This window comes from Eriocheir sinensis, chromosome 49 (genome assembly GCF_024679095.1).
Source record: "Eriocheir sinensis breed Jianghai 21 chromosome 49, ASM2467909v1, whole genome shotgun sequence".
Lineage (NCBI taxonomy): Eukaryota > Metazoa > Arthropoda > Malacostraca > Decapoda > Varunidae > Eriocheir > Eriocheir sinensis.
The window spans coordinates 12261191-12285638 of NC_066557.1; the positions used below are offsets into that span (position 1 = coordinate 12261191).

Sequence of the window (24448 nt, forward strand, 5' to 3'; positions counted from 1 at the left end):
TAAGTGAATAATACAACCCAATCTTACAAACATTTTTTATGCCTCAGAAACTCACTCAAGACAGGTCATCCATAAGAAATCACAGCACTTGCATTCACATCTTAGGCTGGGAACGACAGGACACTTAATGGCCAGCAACATGAACTTAAAACTTAGCATTTCTTAAATCTGAACCTGGGAACAAATGCAGACTCAAGACTTGGCATTTCTTAAGTCTGAACCAGGGAACAGAATCTAATGAAGGCTCAAAACATAGCATTTCTTAACTTATTTTTTCAAAACCTAAGAATATGTTAACCCAGGAACAAGTGGAGTCTCAAAACTTAACATTTCTGAAGTCTTAACCAGGGAACAAAATTTAATACAGTGTCAAAATGTAGCATTTCTTAACCTATTTCCTAAGCCTGGGAATATCCATGTAATCCCATGGGCAAGTGGAGACTCAAAACTTAACATTTCTGAAGTCTTAATCTCTTAACCAGGGAACAAAATTTAATACAGTGTCAAAACGTAGCATTTCTTAACCTATTTCCTAAGCCTGGGAATATGTATGTAACCCCATGAGCAAGTGGAGACTCAAAACTTAACATTTCTGAAGTCTTAACCAAAGATAAATATGTTAAACTTACAGCACAAATGCTATAGTCAAACCATTTAAAACAGTCCATTTGGGCATTCGATTACGTGGGTCCTTTCCTCCCCTCTACTCTACCACACAGTCTAAACACCTATCCCTTCCTCTCATATGTTACCTATAGCTAACATATGAGAGGGAAAAATGGGTGTTGGGACTGTGTGGCAGAGCAGGGGAGAGGAAAGGACCCGTGGAATTGAACGCCTAAACGGACTATTTGAAATGGTTGGACTATAATATGGAACAAATGCAGCCTCCCAACTTGGCACTTCTTAACTTTAAATCCAGGAATAAGTTGACCCTGGGAAAAATTTGATCCCAGCAACACACAGAGCCTAGGAACAGGTCAGTCCTAGGAACAAACTAATCCCAGAAACAAGTTCGTCCAAAGGGTTGTATTAAAAAACATTTCACCGCCCAAGAGCACAAATTTGACAAGGTTTTCCTAAGAATTGTGGGCATTTCCAGGGGTAGTTTTATGACCCTGGTGGTAGTATGACCCTTCTTCGACATCATGAACCTGAAGAAACACTCATTAGAACCAGACTGACCCCTTCTTTGACCTTTAGAAATGGGTGCTGTGAGAAGAGAAAGTGTCTTATAATATTGACCTAAGACTCGCACTTGGCATTACAGAAAACGACGGCCACAGAAGAAGGTCTCAGTCGCTGGATAAAGACTTGGGCCGACAGGACGTAATAAATACCGATAATACCACGGACTTAAACACGAGTGGTTGCTGCTGAACATGGCACCTCTCCACACCTGACACCCTCCATGATTTTGTGCTGTCCAGGGAAAATGATGAAGATGAGGTTTGATTTTGGACACTCCTTTAACCTCTGTTCGGAAGCAGTGAGTAGCGGGCCTTTTTTCTTTTTTTTTCTTTGCGCCCTTGAGCTGTCTCCTTAGCTGTAAAAAAAAAAAAAAAAAAAAAAAAAAAAACTAAATGCAGAGATCCACAGCCACATCAATCCCTTCCAACTATCTTTTCTTGAGCAGTTTGAAGAACACTATCACTACCAGGAAATTAATGTGTGGGTGTAATTAATAGCCTGCAACAGTGTTTTATGGACAGCTCGGTGGGAATGGCATCGTCTGCCTGACTGATAATGTTAAAACTGGTGTCAAGGGAGTGGCCAAGGAAGGGTCAGCTTGTAATGTGGGTGCAAAATACTCTTTGTGTTCATCCCGGCCCGGTTCACGTCCTTCACACTCAGGGAAAGTATAGAGGGAAGGACATTATCACATCACATGGGCTAGAACATTGTCACACACTCAGTGGTGACATATCTATTACCTAACTATAGCTACCTATTAATGCAACTACCCATCTGTAACTATGACCACAGGACTGGGGCCACTCAACTAACCTATAAGAACACTTTAAGTACGGATGAGGTCAAAACAAGTCCACAGCTGCTTCTCTCATTCAGTTTGTGATGCTAAAAAATTATTAGAAACATATTAGAAATCAGAATTCCTAAGTTACACACACACACACACACACACACACACACACACACACAAAGAAAAAAGAATTGAGAAAAACAATTTCTAAGTTACACCTCTACATGCCAAGACACTTTTGAGAGGTCTTACTGACTCTATTCCTTGGCCAGCACATTAACCACCTTATAAAACATGTATAAAAACCTAAAAGTACAGAATAGGTCATAAAAAAAGACTACACAACTAAAATGCCAAGAAAGAAATATAAGTTAACACATGAAATAATATGTGTCTTACTGCAAGAGTGCTTCCTTAGGTCAATGGCTGAGTCCTGCGCTGTTTGTGATAACCCAGTGCAGAAAGGGAAGGATTAAAGTCGTCATCAGTCATCACTAGTGGAGGTCAGGTCATCAGTCAGGCCAGGCAGGGATGGTCTTGTCGGAGGTGATGACTGAGAGCAAGGGAAGGAGGATGAAAGGCAGTGGTCATCAGTCATCACTAGTGGAGGTCAGGTCATCAGTCAAGCCAGGCAGGGATGGTCTTGTTGGAGGTGATGACTGGAGAGCAAGGGAAGGAGGAAGGTGAGTGGTGTAAGGAAAGATGAAGGTCAGGTCATCAGTCAAGGTCATCACTAGAGTAGGCTGGCAGGGATGGTCTTGTCTGAGGTGATGACCCAGAGAGAAGGGAAAGATGAAGGTCAGGTCATCACTAGAGTAGGCTGGCAGGGATGGTCTTGTCTGAGGTGATGACCCAGAGAAAAGGGAAAGATGAAGGTCAGGTCATCACTAGAGTAAGCTGGCAGGGATGGTCTTGTCTGAGGTGATGACCCATGAGAGGTTGACGCCCGACATGGTGAGGTTGATGCTGGAGATGCGAGAGTGTTGACAGTGGATGACGTGGTGGATGAAGAGCAGCAGGGCGTGGCTGAGGTTGTTCCGCCCGGGGCCCACCTCACACTCCTCATCCGGCGGGAGCACGACCTTCACGTGGGGCGGCGTAACCTGCGAACATAAACAGAAGCCTCAGTATTATTTCCATCCATCCATTTTTACATTCGGTGATGGGGTGAACGTAAAAAAATAAAGAATGTCTATGTATTAAAAGTTCTACAATTGATATGATCTGCCCAAGCCGGTATCTAATTATAAAGTTATCAAGACATCTTTAAACTTTGTCTGGTCTCTAATCTATGAAGTTCACCCATTCTTACATTCAGCGATGGACCAAGAGAGAGAGAGAGAGAGAGGATGGGGGAATGAGAAGGAATAAGAGGGGTGGATCTGTATGGGAGAGAATGTACGTATTGGATCTATGAATATGTGTCTGTGTATTTCTTTACTTCTCTATGTGTGTGTTCATGCGCGTGTGTGTTTATGTAAATGTGTGCTTCAGTGTACCAGTGTGAGTGGTGGCACCTCCCGATGGACCAAACATCAAAAAACATATCCATATCAGTGTTACCTGGCTGAGGTATAGCAAGGGCCTGTTGGTGGCACGCGGGGCCTTCTCTGGAGCCTTGATGAGGTGCGTGCTGGAGAACATGCGTCCCTCGGGCTGCGTGATGTCCGGGGGCAGCTGCTGGTCCAGGTACATGGCAAACAGGTGCAGCAGGATCTGTGGGGAAGGTGTGTATAGATGTAAGTAACCATGGTGACCTTTTAGCTCAATTGGTATGCTGCCCAGACTAAGAAGGCCCAGGCTCAGTACCCAGCACTCAATGGTGTTCATTATGGGGTTCATCTCTACAGGAAAATCAACAACAACAAAAAAACTACAGCACACAAAGAGAGTAACAGTAAGAATGAAATAAGAGGAATAAGAAATTAAGAAGAGTGGCAAGAACAACAGCAATTACAGCGGTGTCGGTGGGGTACTCCTCCTTCCAGGGCCGCCCGTTGAAGGTGGTGCTGCCGGCGTTCCAGCGGTAGGCGGAGATGGCACCCCCGGCGGCCAGCTCCCTCAGGCGGTGCAGCAGGTAGTCCTGGTGCACCGTCACCTCCAGGAAGGGCACCACCTGGGGGAGAGGACCAGAATGATGTCACCCATGTAAATAAATTGCCTACGGGATTTTTTGGGGTGATTTCTCGTTATTTGGTAGAGTCATTTTTTGGTGGAGTTGTCTTTGTCATTCTAGGGTGTGGCTATTCTAAAATTCACATCAACTTTTACTATCATTACTATTCTATTGCTATTTCTATTACTACTACTACTGTAACCTTCTTCTCCTCCTCCTACTACTGCTACTATAACTTCTCCTACAACTTATATTTCTACAACTAATCTATAATGTCCTCCTCCTTCTCCTACTACTATTACTACAACTTATATTTCCACTACTACTACTACTACTGTTACTGTTCCTTACATCGGCAAGCTGCTTGAGTCCAGAGATGTTTTGTGCAGTCTTCTTCAGCTTGTCAACACCGACCTCTCCGATCTGTATCTCTGGAGCAACGCCACGCAGCACCTTGTTCGTGGAGTCTATATTCTGGACCAGCGGCACCAGCAGCGTTGCCGACATCCATATGCGAAGGTTTTCCGTAAACTGTGGAGTGGATAGAATAGTGTGTGGCTTTATCATACTCAAGACTGCAAGTAAAACAAACAGAGGGCATATGAAAAAGAGAACAAGATCATCTTACAAAAAACACATGGTAGTAGTAATCACTCCATAAGAAAGACTGTCATAAAGTTACTATGTTCAGAGAGATATATAAATAAAAAAGGCACATGCCCCTCTAATTACAGTGTATCATGTCAGTAAAATGTTAAAATATAATGCTGACTGTATACTCTTTCATCCCTTTCACTGGTAAACAATTATAATACAGCATAAGACTGTACTCAAGCTTACTTCTTTGCTGTCCAATTCCCTGATGCAAGAGTTAACCAGTACCTTTACTCCTTCATCTCTATGCTGTCCAATTCCCTGATGCAAGAGTTAGCCAATACCAAAACCAAAACCCATTCATCTATATGCTGTCCAACTTCCTGAAGCAAGAGTACAAGGCTTAAAACAGTTCTAATTAAGGTTATGGCCCCAGAAACAACTACACAAGAGTCAACAGGTTCAGGTTGATGATGATGATGGCAGTAATAGTAATAATAAGAAGAAGACAAAGAAGAGCAAGAAAAGAACAACAAGAAAAACAAGAAGAACAAGAAAACAAGGAAAAAAAATAGAGGATGCCCCAACCCCCACCTTGAATAGCTGCTCTGGCGTGACGTTCCTCTTGCGCCAGATCTTGCTGACGCTGCTGCTGGAGGACGCTGAGGCCTTGGAGTCATCATTCTTGCTGTCCGCTGAGTTTGTTTCCTGACCTGCTTACACACACACACACACACACACACACACACACACACACACACAAAAAAAAAAAAAAAAAAAAAAAAAAGAGGAAACATTAGCATCTTTGAAAAAATAAATATCATCTTTATTACTGTTATTAGGTAGCGTCCATTCATCTCCTCCTCCTCCTGTATGGCTCTGCTCTCAACCTCTCTTCTCTCCTCCTCCTTCTGCCACTCATTCTCTCCCACCTCCTCCTCCACATTTCCTTCCACTCATCCTCACTCCTCCATTTTTTATCCCTCCTCCTCCTCTTCCTCCCACTCATTCTCTCCCTCCTCCTCTCTCCTCCAACACCCACTCATTCTCCCTCCTCCTCCCACTCATTTTCTCCCATCTCCTCCATTTCTTATCCCTCCTCCTCCACCTCTTCTTCCTCCTCCTCCTCACCTGTGTCCTTGGTGGCTGGCTGGTAGACAGTCTTCCGCAGGGCTGAGCCGTGGTCCGAGAGAGGGGAGCGTGGGGACCCTCCGTACCCCCAGAGCGAGGTGCCCCCACTGTCGCACTGATACACTGAAACACACACACACACACACACGTCAACACACACATTTAGATAGGTAAAAAATATACACACATAGGTCTGAGTGGGCTTAGTACCCATGTAAACCTCTATAAATCTATGTAAATCTCTCTCTCTTTTTCTTCCTGCTACAGCCTCTCTTTAGTGTCTGTGTGGTATGAATATCTATGTGAACCTATGTAAATTTATCTCTCCCTCCTTCAGCACTTAATAATCTGCTGCAGCTTCTCTCTAGGGTCTGTGTGGTTTGAATATCTATGTAAATCTCCTTTCCAGAGCACTCACTGATCTGTCGCAGCTTCTCCTTCTCGCGGTGGTGCTGGAGGTAGTCTTGCAGGGAGGCCTGGTCAGTGATGAGGGGCCCGGCGGCAGGGGAGGTGGGGGTGGCGGGGCTGGCGGGGGACATGGGCAGGGAGATGGAGTCTGAGAGGGAGGTGGAGAGGTACAGCTGACTGGCCTGATGCTGTTGCTTCTGCTGCTGGGTAGGAGAAGGAGTCCATTATTATCATTATTGTTAGCATTAGCATTATTTTTATTATTATTATTAAACTCATTGCAATAGGTTGAGGTGGAAGAGTACAGTTACAAATGCCCTAACACACTTAACCCCTTGACTACAGATTTCCTACAAGAAGACATCACCAAGCTACAGGAATGGAACAAAAAGTGGCTGCTAAAATTCATGAAGAAATATGTAAAGTCATGCACCTTGGGGGGATATCCAGCATAGCAATACCACATGGGAAACACTCCACTATCCACCACAGAGGCAGAGAAAGACCTGGGAAAATATGTTACCAGGCTACCAGTGAAGGGATATCCAGCACACCAATACCACATGGAAAACACTCCACTATCCACCACAGAGGCAGAGAAAGACCTGGGAAAATATGTTACCAGGCTACCAGTGAAGGGATATCCAGCATACCAATACCACATGGAAAACACTCCACTATCCACACTGAGGCAGAGAAGGACCTGGGAAAATATGTTACCAGGCTATCAGTGAAGGCGAAATCCATGCCAATTGCAGCGGACGGGTTAAGACACATATAATTTAGGATAAAAAAAACAAGGGAGAAATGTGATGACAGTCCGGTAAGTTTAAATGATAAGGTGACAGATATGTAGACTGGCTTTGTACGTATATAAGAGAACCTCAAGTAGTCAAGTCTTCTGACCTGTGACAGGGCAGCACAATAAACACTGAAGGTGAGAGGGACATCTTGTAAACATGAAAAATGACAAAAAAAAAGAAAAAGAAAATGAGAGGGAAATCTTGAGAATAGTGAAAGGACAGAATACGATAGACAAAGAATATGACAGGACAAGGGGCATCACACACACACACACACACACACACACCATTATGTTGGGGTAGGACAGGTCAAAGAGGGAGGACTGGTTGTGGTGGAAGGACCAGGAGTCGGCCGTCATTGACCCGGCGCCGCTGCCACTGCTCAGGATGCTGCTGCTGAGCCCTGTGGAAGGAGGAAAGGGCCGTCAGACTGGAGGATCAGAATGCATTAGATGAGTGGGGGGAGGAAAGGGCCGTCACACTGGAGGATCAGAATGCATATATATGAGGACTGGAAAGCATGTAGAGATTATTATTATTATCATTGAGATCTACAAAAGGGAACCAGGGAAAAAAAAAATTGATAGACTCAAACAGTGATGGTTGAGTAAGGAGAAGAATATAAAGAAAAAAAAGGGGGGCCAAAAACCATGATGATACAGTCATGTGTGTGAAGAGACCCTTAATCTTGCCTAAAGTCACTAGATGTCTATGTAGAAATTCATATATGCTTCCTCACTAATGAGATTTATTATCTGATAAGGTGAGCTCTCTCTCTCTCTCTTGTTTTATGCCATAAGTTGCCAACAATCCTGTGTTTAAAGATACCCTGACCCTAACAAAAAACCCAAACAGTTTCCATAGGTCTGTACTAAAAAATCATACATAATTCCTTACAAATTCATTGTTGATTTATACCATATATGGCTAGCTCATGGGTGTGAAGAAACCCTTAACCCCTTGACTTCAGATTTCCTACCAGGAGACATCACCAAGCTACAGAAATGGAACAAACAGTTTCTGCTACAATTCAATGGAGAAAAATGTAAAGTCATGCACCTTGGGAGGGAATATCTAGCATACCAATACCACATGGGAAACACTCCACTATCCACCACTGAGGCAGAGAAAGACCTGGGAGTATTTGTTACCTTACCTTACCTAACTATAACCCAAACAGTCACTATATTTGTGGTGTATTCAGTAAATTCATAAGTGATGACAAAGTGAAATAAGAACCCACCAAGGCTGCTGGAGTGCGATGCCGGGCTTTGCAGTGAGGACAGAGCCGGGGACTGAGGCGACAGGCTGGTCCAGGAGGCGGTGGAGAGGTTGATGGGGGAGAGGGGGGGCGCTGGGGACGGGGTGCGGACTGTGGCGGCGAAGAGGGAGGACAGCGGCACCTTCTGCTCCGCCACGGGGGTTGAGCAAGACTGTTCGGGCTCCTTGTTCTTGAAGCCAAAGTCTGGAAACAAGGAAATTATCAGTGTATGTAGTGCTGATTTATATAACGCTTTTTTTCCGGCTTATAAGGGTGTATTGTATGTTTGTATGTATCCTTAGTATTATATTAATGTTTAGTATTGTATTTTGGACCATAAATTTAATTATATAGATGGAATAATTTACTGTGGTCAACAAAGCAAATGAAACAAACAAATGAAAGAGACTGAGCAAATAAAACAGTGAGGAGGGCTTTTTTAATATCATGAGACCTCACCTCTAACCGTAGAAAAATAACAAATAAGTAGTTATATATATATACAAATGATAAAAACAAAGGAATGATTCAAATACGACAAATAGCTGGTCATTCCCACCTGTCTGGTTGATGGCGAGAAGCTTCCGCTGTTCATCAGAGACTGCAATGGGCGGCAGCGTGAGGTAGAGGAGCAGGGCGGAGAGCAGGAGGCGCACCAGCAGGACCCCCAGTGTGGCGCAGGCCCCCCAGCACCCCCACCACCACCCCGGCCCCCAGCCACTCACACCACCACGCTGCCTGGGGGAAGGAAGGGACGACACAGGGGTGAGGGAATGGACCACACGAACAATTATTTAGACATTATCATTACTGAGATCCATGAAAGGGCATCAAGGGAAAATAAAAAATGGCTATAGGGCCCAAGTCCTCTTGACGAGCAGAGATTGATGTGAAAAATTTAAAAATGTGCCAGTAATATAAGAATAAAAGAGGTGGGGACAAAAACACTGCTATTACTTTTTCATAATAATACTAAAATATATTTATGCATTATTTATCTAGGAGATGCAGAATTGTGGAGAAAAAGTGATTGGAGGGGAGGCAAAAAATGGAGTTAGGGACTGGACCAGACTGATAATTATCGTTATCATTATTATTATTGATATCCAAGGAAGGCCCTCAAGGGAAACTCAAAAACTGCTGCAGACCCAAGCAGTCCCCTTTGTGAGCAGAGAAGGATATCAAAATGAAGACAGTAACAGCAAAGTAAAGAGAAAAATAGAAAAGGGGGCTGGGGGTAATTCCATATACCAACTCTATTATATTTTTGTATTTCCCTCTCCTCAGCACCACCGCCACTCACAGGTCATAGGCTAGCACAGCCATGAGGAAGGCCATGACCCCAGCTGACCTGCCAGCCCATTGCAGGAAGTTGGCAGCAGTCTTGCGAGTCAGCGCATTCTCCACCAGCTCGGACCACTTCATGGCCCTCGTCCTGTCCTGGAAAATAGGAACAAGTTAGAAACAGACGGGTGAAACACCACTCCATGGTCACCAATATCAAAGGAGATTCCAAACCAAGACTAAAACATGTTTGATCTACTGGCAAACCTAACTTAGCTAACTCTGACCTAACCTCCCACCCTCTCTTACAGACTGTTGGTAAAGCCTGTCAGCCCTAAGCTTCATAATTACTGGAATTAAACCCTGCAGGAAGTCTGAGATGACAAGTCTGCCGGATCCCAAGGAATACTGTGGTGGCAGAGGTGTGCACAGGGGACACAGGAAGTCTGGTGTGCCTGAGAAACAGAAATGTAAGAGAGAGAGAGAGAGAGAGAGAGAGAGAGAGAGAGAGAGAGAGAGAGAGAGAGAGAGAGAGAGAGAGAGAGAGAGAGAGAGAGAGAGAGAGAGAGAGAGAGAGAGAGAGAGAGAGAGAGAGAGAGAGAGAGAGAGAGAGAGAGAGAGAGAGAGAGAGAGAGAGAGAGAGAGAGAGGAGGTGTGGGCGGACCCGTGAAGCCTTTGAGATGGACCGTGGAGATCCTGCCTCCATGAGTGGGGTCAACCGTGCTTGCCCAGGAGCCTCACCCTCCCTCGGCTCACCGGGCGGCCACCAGCACCAACACACGGTGAGAAACTTTTAAATTTTCAAACTGAACGGAAGTCAAGATCTCCGGTTCCTCATTGCTAGCCAGTGATCACGAGGCCGTCTTATTTACCAAGCAACTCGATAAATGCCTCCACGGGATCGCCTTAGTAGTCGCCGAACAGAGCGATGCAGAAAAATGACGTGCTGTACGTGATCAAGACCCTTACTTCGTGGGTGTTTTATGGGGCTAGTTACCTCCCGCTGCCGCTGTAAACACTGCCTGCCACAGACTCCCTTCACAGAAAGAGTCACAGCAGCACCTCAGATCTAGACGCCATTTTTGGACCATTTTTAGCCGCGCCTTTCAATTTCAAAGTTTCAAACACAGGCAAACGAGAGAGAGAGAGAGAGAGAGAGATTCTTGGAACAACATCAAGTAATCAAGCAATCAAGCAAGCAAGTAATCAAGGTTTCCCATCCCTATTATTTCCCATGACAAGATAACCTTGGCCGGCCTCGGTCTGGGTGAAGAGGAGAAGGAAAGGAGGGAGAGAAGGGATCGAGATATGGAAGGAAAAAGAAAAGTGTACTGGTAGAGAAAACAGACTGAAAGGTCAATAAAATGATAGATATATGAATACAGTTAGAGAAAAGAGCGAAACACGTACGTCTCTTGTCTCTTCCCCCCCCCACCCCCTCTCTCTCTCTCTCTCACACACACACACACACACACACACACACACACATACAGTATTTGGATATATTAAAATTAATGTTTTCTTCTGATGATTAAGTAAGGAAAAAAATAATGGGTTTTAATTTATTCTGACATTAGAAAGGAAAAAAATATTGGGTCTTCTGCGGGAATTAAGGAAAAAACAATGGTGGATATCTATCTAAAACGTTAATATGAAGTTAATGAGATAATTTCCTGCGAGATAACGTCCTAGTGTTAATTAGAACAGAGCTAACGAGGGCTCTTCAAATGTCCCCATTCAGAACCAGCGACCATTCGGCGGTAATTTTAGCGGCGTGTGGCTTCAGTTCAACTTCCCTAGTGTGAAATAAAACATACAGAGGTGAGCACTGAATCCATAGTAAACGCGTGAAAATATTGAATGATATAATTATTGCTTGATAGCAGACGCCATTGGCGGGGAGTAGAGGCAACACGAGGCCCTGGACAACAACAGGATCACAGGCTAATGGTGGCTTGGGAACACATCACACAGCCGTTCCAACACCACGGCACCGTGCTCATGGGCTGCTCGATGAGTGGGCGTGGGAAAAGCCCTCTTGAACGCTACCACTGCATGATTTGGCTCTCTTTTTCTTGTTTCATGCATATTTATCATTTTGCGCTAGAGTGTTGGTCACATAAAATGAAGGATGGGCTTGTTTTCTTGTGTTTTCCGCCCCCTCCGAGGAAGGCTCTGCTCTTTCGTTTGTGTTTGGTTCGTGACGTCACGGTCCTGGCGTCTATGTGCCCGTGACGTCACAAGGCTCCCTCTTCTGCCCCGCCGCTGCCGGACTGCCCTACGACTCACGTTAACCGGGTAATATATCGGTGATTCCCCTTGTTGTACACCCGTAATGGCGTGCCTGGCGAGCGGGCGGCGAGGGGAGGGATCTGCGCGGCGCCGGCCAGGCCCGGACCCGTGAGGCGAGGGGCGGGGGCGAGGAAAACCAGGGAAAAGGCACGAGGGTGCTGGGATCACGTGTTGGGGAGCCTGTGTTGGGGCCTTGCGGTGTGTGTTAGGGGCGGTGTGGCAGCCGCCGGGCACTCATCCGCGGCGGTGTGTTAGGCAGGCCGTGGCAGGAACACTGGCGGCCTCTGGGATAAGCTGTTGTGATGTGTTGGGAGCGGTGTGGTAGGCGCTGGAAATAGCTCGGCGGTGTGTTCGGGGGCTGTCAGGGGCATGTGGCAGCCGATGGAAAGAAGTGTGGTGGTGTGTCAGAGGGGCTGTTGGGAGCACTGTGGCGGGTGTGTCAGACAGCTCGGCGGGGTGATGCTGGGGCTGGGAGCGGTGTGGCAGCCGCTGGAAATAACTTGGTTGATTATTTTAGTGATCCTTCTCACATCATTCCCTTCATCCTTTCTTCAGGGGTGTCGGGGTGACGGACTGTGGCATTCTCATAGAAGCCTCCTGGTTCTTCCTGTTGCACTGAGCTCAGTGATGACAATGAGGGAGGCAGGTCTGGTGTGCTAAGAAGCTTATAACTGCTATACCATTCCCTTCCTAAGAAGAGGAAGGTCACAGATCAATCATTAATAATTCATGTTGTTTCTTGCTAAGTGACAGCTTATAAGTAATAGTCTGGACCTTTCAGCAACTTATTATTATAACTTATTATCCATGTATTAGTATAATGAGGAAGAACTTGATAGAGAGGACAGTCCTATGCCTAACCTCATCTATCATTAAATTAAATTAATGGATGAGAAATAGATAGTGATGATTGTTGTATATTTTATTATCATCACTTACTGTTGTTGGTGTTGCTGCAGCACAAGTCAAGATGAACAAGGAGAAGCTGGCCAAGCTGCAGGAGCAGGTGCGCATCGGCGGGAAGGGCAGCGCTCGCCGCAAGAAGAAGGTGGTCCACCGCTCCTCCGCCACCGACGACAAGAAGCTGCAGAACTCCCTCAAGAAGCTGACAGTCAACAACATCTCTGGCATAGAGGAGGTAGGTACTGGGCAGGGGTCATGCCTCGCTGGCCTGCTCTCAGGACATAATGGTTTGGGCTTCTTGGATGATGCATCCTACACAGTCTGCTTTCAGCCTCACTATCAGGACGCCTCTTTAGAAGCCTTTTCTTCCACGCTAATTATTTTGACCTTCCTTATTTGTATGTTTCTTTTTTTTGTGTGTGCTAAAGAAACTACACAAAATATTTGTGATGGTAAATTGATACTTCCCATAAGCTTAACACATTTTTCACAATATTATTGACATAAGAAAGACTTTTTTTTTTTTTTTTCCTCTTTCCACAAATCTATCATCAAATAGGCTTCAAGGAAGATGACAAAGTGTCATATACTCTTACTAACAGAGTTCATAAGAAGCTCATAGGGAACAGGTCTGGCTGACTGATACTGTTTGAACTGGTCAAGGGAATGGCCTTGGGACAGCTGGTACAGGATTGTATCACTTCTTCATGTTCGTTGTTCCTAGGTCAACATGATCAAGGAGGATGGCTCAGTCATCCACTTCAACAACCCCAAGGTGCAGGCGTCCCTCAACGCCAACACCTTCGCTGTGTCGGGCCACGCCGAGAGCAAGCAGATCACCGAGATGCTGCCGGGCATCCTCAACCACCTGGGTGCTGAGGGCTTCAACCAGCTCAAGCGTCTGGCGTCCACCGTCACAACCAGTAAGAATCATTGGCAAAACCTGTCCCTTCGTGGCCACTCTTGTCCATCACATCTATCAGCCTGGACCAGCACACTGCTCTCAGCAGCCTGGTATAGTGGCACACCACCTATGTCTCTCTGATGTAGAGTTTTCAGTTCTGCTCCAGCAATCGCTCTTAATTTCATCTCTGCCTGGTTTTGAGTTTGGTGTTAGTGTACTTGGCCTTATTGCTCGCAGGTAAAGCCTCTTTACCCAGTCCTTGATTCCATCCAGGGAGGACAGGCACAGGTGAAGCCATACCCTTCAGGCTGCCATGGCCAGCCAATACCCAGTTATTAATAAATAACCTGCTCTGACAAGGCCTTTACTTGGGCCATCTCTCTTGCCATACCCTGATTCATTCTTTGCCAAGTTTTCTGTACTTCATTCTTGGTCAGCCTGATATATATTTTTCTCTGTTTACAGGCAATGCATCAGCTGGAGGAATAGATGATGATGATGATGATGTTCCCATGCTGGTCGAGGACTTTGAGGCTGCCAGCAAGACAGACACTGGTGAGTACTAACTGGTTGTAGTGTGTGTGTGTGGTGTCACTTGAATGTCATGTCATGGGTGTATTTAACTGAAGGTGTAGATGTGTGTGTGTAAGTCAGGGCACTATTGAGGCTCATGGGTGCTGTTGTGGCCTCTGTTTCAGCTTGGAAGCACCTACATAAATTTTATTGGATTTCCATTGCAGCTTAAATTTTACAAGGTAACTCCAGGGAAATTATTGGCTGTCTCATCTTAATTATCCACAGTTCTGCATTGTAGGTTTGAAAATTATATTACTGTGTTATATTACTAAATCTTATTGCTTTAAAGGCCGTAGCATCTTAGAAAAGTCACAAACAAAATTCGTCTACTTTAGTGCGTGTTTTCTGTGTACAAGACTTGTGTTTGTGTTGTGGGAGGAGGAAGGGTGGCAGGAGTGTGTGTGAGCTGGAAGGTGGAGGTCTGTATGTCTGTGTGTGTGCTGAGAAGAGGAACTGGTTGAGAAGGCAAGGAAGGAAGAATTATGTACCGTACAGTTGTACCTTAACATAACATAGCCAGTGGATAATTAAAAATTAGAGATTGGGTATCCGTGAGTTTTCTCGAACACTATTTTTGCCAGCCAAACCACTCGCAGCTTGCCACCACCATGCACACCTTCATTCTCACACTAACCATGCTAGTGGTTACTGTGGGGCTTGCACCCCATTTGCCTGCACAAATTTGCAAATTTGAAATTCGCCCGTTCCGTCTTGGGCCGCCAGCCAGGCCCTGCAAGAAAAAAGCCCACTGGCACTATAGGCTGCACAAAAAAAAATTAAGGGGGGCAGCAGATTTATTCGCTGATTTTCAATCTCCACGGGTGTTTCTGTTGCCTAAACCCTGTGGATGTTAAGGTACGACTGTGAGTGTGTGAGCTGGGAAGAGAAGGAATATGGAGAGAAAGGAGACAATGTTAGTGTGTGTGTATGTGTGTGCTGGGCTGAGGAGAGAGGCAAGGGACTGGCTACCACAGGACTGCTTGTATATAGGAGTGACCACTGCAATAGAGAAGGAACCTGAAGTAGATGACATCCCAGAACTAGTGGAGATACCCAACGGGGCATTGGAGCCAGCTTCTATCCAACCACCAGTGCCGGAAGCCATCAAAGAGGACAAGAAGGAAGCTGAATCATCTCAGGTGCCTGTAGATGCTGCTGGCACTGCTGCCACCACTGAAGGCGAGAGCACAGACGCTGCCCCCAAAACACCTTCTCAAGAACACAAGGAGACCAAGAAAGGAAAGAAAAAGGATTCACCTCAGGCCCCGAAAGATGCCACCACCACAAATGCTGCAACACCCACACCTGCCACAGACCAGGCTGCCACTCACTCAGGCAAAGACTCTGCCCCCAAGCCAGTCAAGGGGAAGGCCCCAAAGTCTAAGAACAAGGATGCAGCTCCCAAGCAAACCAAGGACAGCAAGGAAGCAGTTCTTGAGCCTGCCAAGGACAGCAAGGAAGCAGTTCCTGAGCCTGCCAAGGACAGCAAGGAAGCAGTTCCTGAGCCTGCCAAGGACAGCAAGGAAGCAGTTCCTGAGCCTGCCAAGGACAGCAAGGAAGCCGTTCCTGAGCTTGCCAAGGACAGCAAGGAAGCAGTTCCTGAGCCTGCCAAGGACAGCAAGGAAGCCGTTCCTGAGCCTGCCAAGGACAGCAAGGAAGCAGTTCCTGAGCCTGCCAAGGACAGCAAGGAAGCAGTTCCTGAGCCTGCCAAGGACAGCAAGGAAGCAGTTCCTGAGCCTGCCAAGGACAGCAAGGAAGCAGTTCCTGAGCCTGCCAAGGACAGCAAGGAAGCAGTTTCTGAGCCTGCCAAGGAAGCAGTTCCTGAGCCTGCTCTGGGAGACAAGGATGGCAAGGACAAGACAGCTGTTCCTGACCCTGCCAAGGACAAGGATGCTACACCCAAGCCCAAGGACAAGAAAGCCACCCAGAAGCCCCCAAACAAGAATCAAGAGAGTTCTGACAAAGAGAAACCCTCAAAAGCTGCCAAGGATAAGGACGCATCAAAGCAAGACACTGACAACGAGGCGAGCAGACCCGCCAAGCCCGCCAAGGGCAAGGGCAACAAACAGGGTAACAAGGGAAAGGGCGGCAAGGCTTCCGAGAACCAGAACAAGACACAGACAGAGAATGACAAACCTGTACAGGACAAGAGTTTGGACACTGTGCCCGGCAAAGAATTGGAAAAACCCATTCAGGAGGAGAAGGCCGGCACAGAAGACAAGCCCGCAGAGGGTGAGACACCTGTGAACAAGACCGACGCCAAGGACACCGTCGCTGTGCCTCCAGAAGGTAAGGCATTGGATGCCAAGGCAGAGGAAGCTTCCAAGACTGGCAAGGAGGAAGGGAAGCTGCCACAGAAAGAGAAAGCTGGCAAGACTGGCAAGGAGGAAGGGAAGCTGCCACAGAAAGAGAAAGCTGGCAAGTCCAAGGGCAAGCAAGCAAACAAGTCTGCTGCTACTACAACTAATGCCTCTACTACCCCCCCTACTACTACTGCTACCCCTGCCCAAGGTATTGAGACCCCTGCTACTCCAGTCCAAGAAGTGTCTTCTCCTGCTACTATAACTACTACTGCTACCCCAGCCCAAGATGCTAAAGAAGCTCCTCCTACTACTGCTGCTGCTCCTGCTACTCCAGCCCAGGATGTTAAAGAAGCTCCTACTGCTACTACTGTCACTACCGCTACTGCTCTCCCAGCCCAAGATGCTCAGCAGGGTCCTACTGTTACTCCTGCTCCTGCCCCAGTCCCTGAAGCCAAGTCCCGGGCAGGTCCAACCCCTGGTAAAAAGTCCAACCCCAAGAGCAAACAGTCCAAGAAGTCCAAGGGGAAGTAGGGTATGTTTGTGTGGCGTGACCCTCCTGCTGCTGCTGCTGTTACTACGCCTTCCTCCCCCAGTTTGTTCCTAGCTTCATTATAGTAATAGTCATAATAATAATATGGTAATACCTTGATTTCCCCTACTAAAAGGAGGGAAGCCGTGTACAAAATTGGGGGATCTAAATTCTTTGCAGCTTAACAAACTGCACAAAATTACTTGTGTGGTTGATAATTGATGTGGTAGATTAAGTGTAATTGAAAGGTTATTACAACCATGTATTTTAGATGCAGAGAAGCTTAATGGTAATGCTGTAGATCCAGAAATCAGGCCTAAACCTGTCTTACCCAAGGCAGGAAGAGAACACGGGTAATGGTGTCACACGGCTGCTGACCGGCAAGTGTGGGCGTGGACCCTAAATTTAGACGTGTGAATTTCCCAAGACAGTCCAGACCCACCTCGTGCTCTTGACTGTTTTGGCTCCTTATTAGTTTTATATAATTACAGATGTTAGATAATGCTCTTATAGTTATTATTGTTCCACTCTTCCTCCTTCACCACCATCCTCACCCTCCCACCTTCCTCTCCCTCACCCACCTCCTTCCTTTCCTTCTCCCTCCCCTCACGCCTTTCCTCCCTTCTGTCTCCTTTCCTTTTTCTTCTGGACAGAAGGAAAAATGATAAGTAAAGGAAACCCTTCTAGGAGTGCCACACACCCTTCCTCAAGGGAGCCCAAGGAAGCAGGCTTGGGTTCAAGTACATGTTTTTTGTACTCAAGTCCAAGTAAGATTACACTACAATATCATAATTCCAAGTCCAAGGACTCCATTTTATAGTTGAACTCAAGCCCAAGTACAAGTACTTTGTATTGATTTAACTTTGAGATATTTTCACTGCGTCGTTGCAGTGCTTGCTCACGGGGTTGTAACTTCCTGTCTTGTCTTCTGGTTGCCTGAAGTGTTGCCATAGCCCAGGACCTGCCAGGCCAGCAGGTTCACCCTGCAGCTCCAGTTGTTTACTGAATCACCTCACTGAGGGGATTTGTTGACCACTGCTTTTGACAAGTGGCAATCTCTGCCCCGAGTCACTTCACATGACCTCAGTGTCACCTCACCTCAGGCCACCTGGCCTCACCTCCGCCCATACAGATTGTCGAACACCATGCCACAGATGGGCATTTTTTGGCTGTGCACGAATGTACTCAGAGGTACTTATAAATTTGTCAAGTGCTTGGAGTCCAAGTATAAATACAAAGGAGCTTTTGACCCCAAGTACAAGTACATGATGTTGTGTGCTCAAGTGTGAGTACGTGTGCCTGGACCCACACCTGGAAGGAAGGTGAGGAGGGAGGGGGAGGGCGACAGACATATGATTTGACAAGACTTCCGTTTTGATTTGTTTACTTATTTATTTTGCTGTGATGTTTATTTCTCTGAGGAATGTTGCTCTGTCATTTTTGCTTTCTAACAGCGTTGTTCATTAATATGCCTGTTTATTATTATGTTTTGGCGTTTATTGAATTTTTTATCATTTTATGGTTCCCAGTTCTGCACGTTTGCTTTCTCACAGTGTTCCTCATTTATTTGTCTGATATATGGTTTATTTTATTGTTCATTCATTTGAATGTCAATCCTTCTGTTGGGGGTTAAGGAAGTCATAACACTTACCTAAATATTCTAAGGTTGTCACTTGTTTTTTAGTTTTATTGATTGGCCTCACATCATCTCTGTCAGGGGTTGGTGAGAAAAGTCTTAACCCCAAGGTATTTAACAGCTGATTCTCTCTCTCTTTCTCTTGCTCTTTTTTCAGCATTTTGTTTCTAATTTTGCTGTGTTTATTTCTCTGTAGGGGGGGTGGAGTGCTGACTGGACTGACGGCTGATTTTTCCCCAGCCGCAGACAGCAACAAGTTCACAGTGTCGGACAAAGCAGACGAGGAGAAGACTCAAGGGGAAGCCGCCGCCGCCAAGACTGACAAGAAGAGCGGCAAAAACCCTGCCGCTGCCACCGCCGCCGCCGGTTCAAGCTCGTCCTCCGCCACTAAGAGCTCCTCAGCCACCCAGCCGGCCGAGGAGTGAGGGGGCGAGGCGGGCCAGTCCACACACCCCGAGTAGCGCCCCACCGCCCGTCACCTTTTGCGAACTGTTACCGTACATGCTCGTGTAAAATTGATCTCACAAGTAAAGTATTCGGCATCAACACGAAAGTTTTGCCATCCACCACCACCACCGCCGCCACTCCCACACCAGTCAGCATACCCACGTCCACGGCCCTTACGCCTGTGAAGGTAGACACTCCCACCCAAGGCTCGTGTTCGAGTGAGGGGGGACAGATTGAACCCAGAAACTTGGCCCGAGAAGTAGTTTAAGAAATGAGATAAACCTGAGTATTTAGTGTGCTCAGAGCTGTCCCAGAGCCTCTTCCTTGCTTTTATCCCTAATGACCGACTTGCCTATAGCATCTTAACACAGTTTTCCTGGTAGCTTGCCAGACCCTGAGCCTGGATTTTTTTACTTTGATGGATGCTCTCTCGTGTCAGGAGCTCGATAACCTGCTATGGCTGGGTCTGTGCTCGGCTTGCAGTCGAAAGGTTGAGAGTTCAATTCCAACTCACGGCAGTTTCTTTGTGAGCTGGGGAGCTCTTTTGTAACCCTGGCAAAGCTGTATGGTAGTAGCTCCCTGGCTTTGAGAATTTTATAACTACAGTAAGTCCTCACTTAACATCAACAAGGTCTTGGAAAGTGTGACTTTAAGCAAAACCAACCTTGCGCTCTGTGGAGGGTCCCACGCACTCCGTCCATAGCAAACAATTTGTCCCGTGACAGGGGCCTCGGTGGGGGACTGGGACACAGCTGACCCACCAAGTGTCAGCCCAACACTGCGTCTCTAGGCAGGTCTGTGGCTTAGAGGGCAGCTGAGGTTCCTGTGTCCGCCACCTTTCTTTGTTTACAAACTGATGTCTTGGAGCGTGGCTCACACCACCTCCCAGGGCTGGTCACCTCAAGCCACCATTTTTCCAGTTTCCGGAGTGCGTGGAAGCCACCTACTGAACGCTCCCCAACTTTACGATACACAAACAAGAGTTAAGTTCCTGCAGTATTGTTGTGGTCACAAAAGCAAGAGCAAGCTTCTAAATGAAGGTCCCAAACACTTTAAATACTACACAGTACATGATCTTCACTCCATCACTGGCTCTTGTCCAATTAACTCCATTTACTTGTTCTGATCAACATTGGTCCTTCACACAAGCTTCCCATCTCAGGCTGCTATAATGTAATTTCCTCTCATGATCAGAGGCTCTGGATTACTTAATTTACATTCAAACTCTTGGTTTGTCTGGTCGGAGTGTCATACCTACATGTTTCCCATCTTTGTTATGCTGTCATTTCTTCTGATCAGTGGCCCCATGCAAGTTAAATTTATATTTGAACTCATGATTTGTCTGGTCACAGTGATATTGATTTTCTATGAGAATTTCCCATCCCAGTTTGCTCCCATCCCATTGTCCTCTCCCCATGAGTGGCTTTAGGCTAGTTAAGTTTATATTTTACCTCCTAACTTTGCCCCAAACACAAGACAGCCTTTCCGGAGCAAAAGGCCTTGTAGCTCGCAGCCTCCAGGGTTGGCAGCAGCTCATGTGACATCTGGAAGAGGCTGAAAACACATTTGAGGGCTGAATGGGTGTTGTAGTAGGGAGAAACTGCTTCAAATCAAACTGTGGACTTAAGCAGTTTGTGCCATAGCAACACCCTGCCAACCCTTAAATGATAATCCATACCACCCCCAACCCCTGATGTCATGCACTGTTACCAGCTCTGAAAGCTGTGAGTTGGGCCCCTCACTAGACCCGGGGAAGGTAAACTGTACTGACCTGAATGTCAAACCTGCCGTGCCCCGGGGTGAAAGGGTCATACCAGCACAGACTCAAGGGCCAGTGAGGCGAGACGAGCATAGAGGCCGTACACTGCTGTAGTGGATGCCCCCAGCTTAACTAAGGCTGGGGTGTTGTTGTGAGTGGCATTAGTACTATCAGTGAACTGCTTCACCATGAGTAATCCGAGGAATGGTGGTGCGTGCGTGTGTGTGATTGGCTTAGCTATTCTGGGGTGTGGACCGGCCAGCCAGTCGCACAGTCAGTCAGTCAGTCCATCGCCAGTTAGTTGGTCTTATAATTAGAATGCGCTGTCAAAGAGAGTGAAGAACTTAGCGTTATCGCAGCTGCCGACAGGATAGGAATTTTTATGAGTGGTTCATCGTTTTTTTTATTGTAATGATTAAATTGTTATTATTCATGTACATACGAAGATCATGTTTCTCCGATTTCACTAACATACTAAGTCGCTCCTCTTTTTGTCCCGATGAAAAAAAATAATAAAAAAAATAATGGCAAATAGGTATTCAAACTGAATTTGTATTGAAGCCTTTTAAATTCTAATAAATTAAAGACAAAAAAAATGTTCATTGTTTTATTGACCTTATTTTGTTGTGTAGATGGAAACCCTTTAGAGGCATGGGGACATTAGAAGACCATTTAGAAACAAAACCTTTTAGAAGCACAAGGCATTTTAGAAGACTTGTTAGAAGCACAACCTTTTAGAAGTATTGGGCCATTTAGAAGCACAAGGACAATGTAAGCAAGGACCATCACTGCCGGAACAGAGGCGATCTCTCAAATCAAATAAATATATAAAGATAAATTCAATGCTGCAACTATATAATGAGAGTTTTTACTTAACCTGGTACCTGTGGGGATCATGTTTCTTAAAGGGCCCTCTAAGCAAGAATAGTGAGAAAAAATCATCACTCGCGCAAACCATGTTATAATATACATCAACGCATTTGTGATCAATTTATGCATCATCTATTTTTGGGGGGTTTATATCATGGAACAAATTTGGCCCGTCGCTGCTACACGGTAAAGCCACAAATTTGGCCCGTCACTGCTACCAGGTTAAGGTGGCTGCCTCCTGGACTCCCCACAAGAAGGGAAGGACTTAGAAATATATAAAAATAATATCAAGGGTACAACATAATGAGCAGAGTTTTTGTTTGGGCAGGCCTCTTAGAACATCCTCAAAAAAGGGAAGGACTTAGAAATATGCAAACAAGGGAAGGACTTAGAAATATACAAACAAGGGAAGGACTTAGAAATATACAAACAAGGGAAGGACTTAGAAATATACAAACAAGGGAAGGACTTAGAAATATACAAACAAGGGAAGGACTTAGAAATATACAAAGAAAGGACTTAGAAATATACAAACAATGTAAGGACTTAGAAATATACAAACAAGTGAAGGACTTATAAATATACAAACAAGGGAAGGACTTAGAAATATACAAACAAGGGAAGGACTTGGAAATATACAAACAAGGGAAGGACTTAGAAATATACAAACAAGGGAAGGACTTAGAAATATACAAACAAGGGAAGGACTTAGAAATATACAGAAAAAAAGAAGCTCCTACAACATAATCGAGTAATTACTAAAGAAGCTGCCTGGCTGCCTCCTGGACCACGCCACAAGAAGGGATTCGAAGGACTTGGTGGTGTTTTGGGCTCATCACCGTCTCTGCCAGATGGGTCACGCCTGAAAAACATGACAATCAATAAGTTTTAGTATTTTTTTATTTGAACGGGAAACATCAAGGGCAATAACAAGAGGGGGAAATAAAAACATCACTGCTCCTATAAAACCAAATAGAAAAGATATTGTAAAGATCAACCTCACCACTCTTCAATGTTTAGATGACCTGGCATATCTTGGTTCACTATAGAATGGTGGAGGTGCAGAACAGGCTTGGTGGTCGTGCGGGTGAGTGCCAATAAGATCATTTCAAACAATATCAGTCAGCCAGACCTTGTTCCCTACGACCTATGAACCCCTTGAACAGGTTAATGGCTATATCCAATGACCTGGCATATCTTGGTTCACCAGTAGAGTGGTGGATGTGCGGAACAGGCTTGGTGGTCATGTGCATGGGTGAGTGCCAGTAAGATCAGTTCAAACAATATGAGTCAGCCAGACCTTGTTCCCTACGACCTATGAACCCCTTGAACAGGTTAATGGCTATATCCAATGACCTTGCATATCCTGGTTCACTAGTAGAGTGGTGGATGTGCGGAACAGGCTTGGTGGTCATGTGCATGGGTGAGTGCCAATAAGATCATTTCAAACAATATGAGTCAGCCAGACCTTGTTCCCTACGAATTTTCAATGAACCACTTTTACAGGTTAATGGCTATCCTATACATACATTTTCTCTTAGTAATAATGAGACTAAGGTCGATATTATAAGACTTTCGCTTCTCACATCAACTATTTTTAAAGGTCAAAGAGGGGATCAATCGGGTCCTAATGAGTATTTCTTCAGGTTCATAGTACAGAAGAAGGGTTAAACTACCACTAGGGTCATAAAACTACTCTTGGAAATACTCAAAACTCCTACGAAAGCCTTGTCAAATATGTTAACTCAGGCGACAAAATGTTTGGTAATACGGACCCATATTACCAAACTCTTCGAAATATTAGTCCATCTGTTTCCAGAGGCTCTTGCAGAGGTTGTCTGGGATTCCATGAGTTGGTTTCATGAGCCTGGCGGTAGTTTTGGAAGGGTTCTGCGCCATGAACGTGAAAAATACTTATGACAACGCGACGCATCTCCTCTGTGGGCTTCAAAAACGTTCGTAACAAAAGCCCGAAACGTTTGATAATACGAGTCTAAAGCCCGTATTCTTAGTCGCTTCTTTCTCCTACGTAATGGACGGCTTAGAACACATCGAAGGCTGAAAACAGTTTAGAAGAAGCTGACATTGTATTATAGGGTTGGAATGACTGACATCTCGTAGTAATGGACGGCTTGGAACACACAGAAGGCTGAAAACAGTTTAGAAGAAGCTGACATTGTATTATAGGGTTGGAATGACTGACATCTCGTAGTAATGGACGGCTTGGAACATTTTAGAAGAAACTGACATTGTTTTCTGAGTTGGCAAAGACTTCCTTCTCGTAGCAATGGACGGCTTGGAACATTTTAGAAGAAACTGACATTGTTTTCTGAGTTGGCAAAGACTTCCTTCTCGTAGCAATGGATAACTTGGAACACAATAAACGAAGGCGAAGGGCAGTCAAGAAGAAGCTGCCACTGTCTTTGTATTGGAAATGGGTAATGGAGAGTAATGAGAGTAATTAGTAATGGAGAGTCTGGCACAAGGCTGGAGGACAAGGGAGGAGAGTCTTACAGCTGTGAAAAATGGTAATGTTAGTCACGCATTGTCTGCCATAAAATCGTTAGTGAAATATACACGGAAAATGATTATTCCTTTTATATTTTTTTTCATTATCAATAAAAAATAATAATGGATTCACACAAAAC

General features: G+C 45.5%; 2 protein-coding genes across 9 annotated transcripts; one reads left to right on the forward strand and one right to left on the reverse strand.

Annotated features, from left to right (window-relative positions):
- Window positions 1-21: 21 nt before the first annotated feature.
- On the reverse strand, window positions 22-10710 carry LOC126981951 (transmembrane protein 209-like). 6 transcript variants are annotated; one of them, XM_050833671.1, is made up of 13 exons: window positions 10579-10710; window positions 9601-9737; window positions 8857-9035; window positions 8280-8501; window positions 7324-7439; window positions 6244-6436; window positions 5826-5948; window positions 5289-5407; window positions 4452-4631; window positions 3942-4100; window positions 3548-3700; window positions 606-3087; window positions 22-471 (listed from the first exon to the last, which is right to left on the reverse strand). In XM_050833671.1, exons 2-12 carry the CDS (start codon window positions 9720-9722, stop codon window positions 2872-2874), a joined length of 1782 nt encoding a protein of 593 aa, XP_050689628.1. In that variant the 5' UTR covers window positions 9723-9737; window positions 10579-10710; the 3' UTR covers window positions 22-471; window positions 606-2871. The 6 variants fall into 6 exon arrangements, with proteins under 6 accessions (XP_050689628.1, XP_050689627.1, XP_050689625.1 ...); XM_050833670.1 differs by having other exon boundaries at window positions 10551-10675; XM_050833668.1 differs by having other exon boundaries at window positions 10454-10616.
- A 1011-nt stretch (window positions 10711-11721) lies between these two features.
- Window positions 11722-19111, forward strand: LOC126981953 (proteoglycan 4-like). 3 transcript variants are annotated; one of them, XM_050833677.1, is made up of 6 exons: window positions 11722-11879; window positions 12833-13011; window positions 13501-13699; window positions 14146-14235; window positions 15247-17091; window positions 18921-19108. In XM_050833677.1, exons 2-5 carry the CDS (start codon window positions 12844-12846, stop codon window positions 17088-17090), a joined length of 2301 nt encoding a protein of 766 aa, XP_050689634.1. In that variant the 5' UTR covers window positions 11722-11879; window positions 12833-12843; the 3' UTR covers window position 17091; window positions 18921-19108. The 3 variants fall into 3 exon arrangements, with proteins under 3 accessions (XP_050689634.1, XP_050689632.1, XP_050689633.1); XM_050833675.1 differs by lacking the exon at window positions 11722-11879 and adding an exon at window positions 12136-12519; XM_050833676.1 differs by lacking the exon at window positions 11722-11879 and adding an exon at window positions 12138-12519 and having other exon boundaries at window positions 18965-19111.
- Window positions 19112-24448: the final 5337 nt, after the last annotated feature.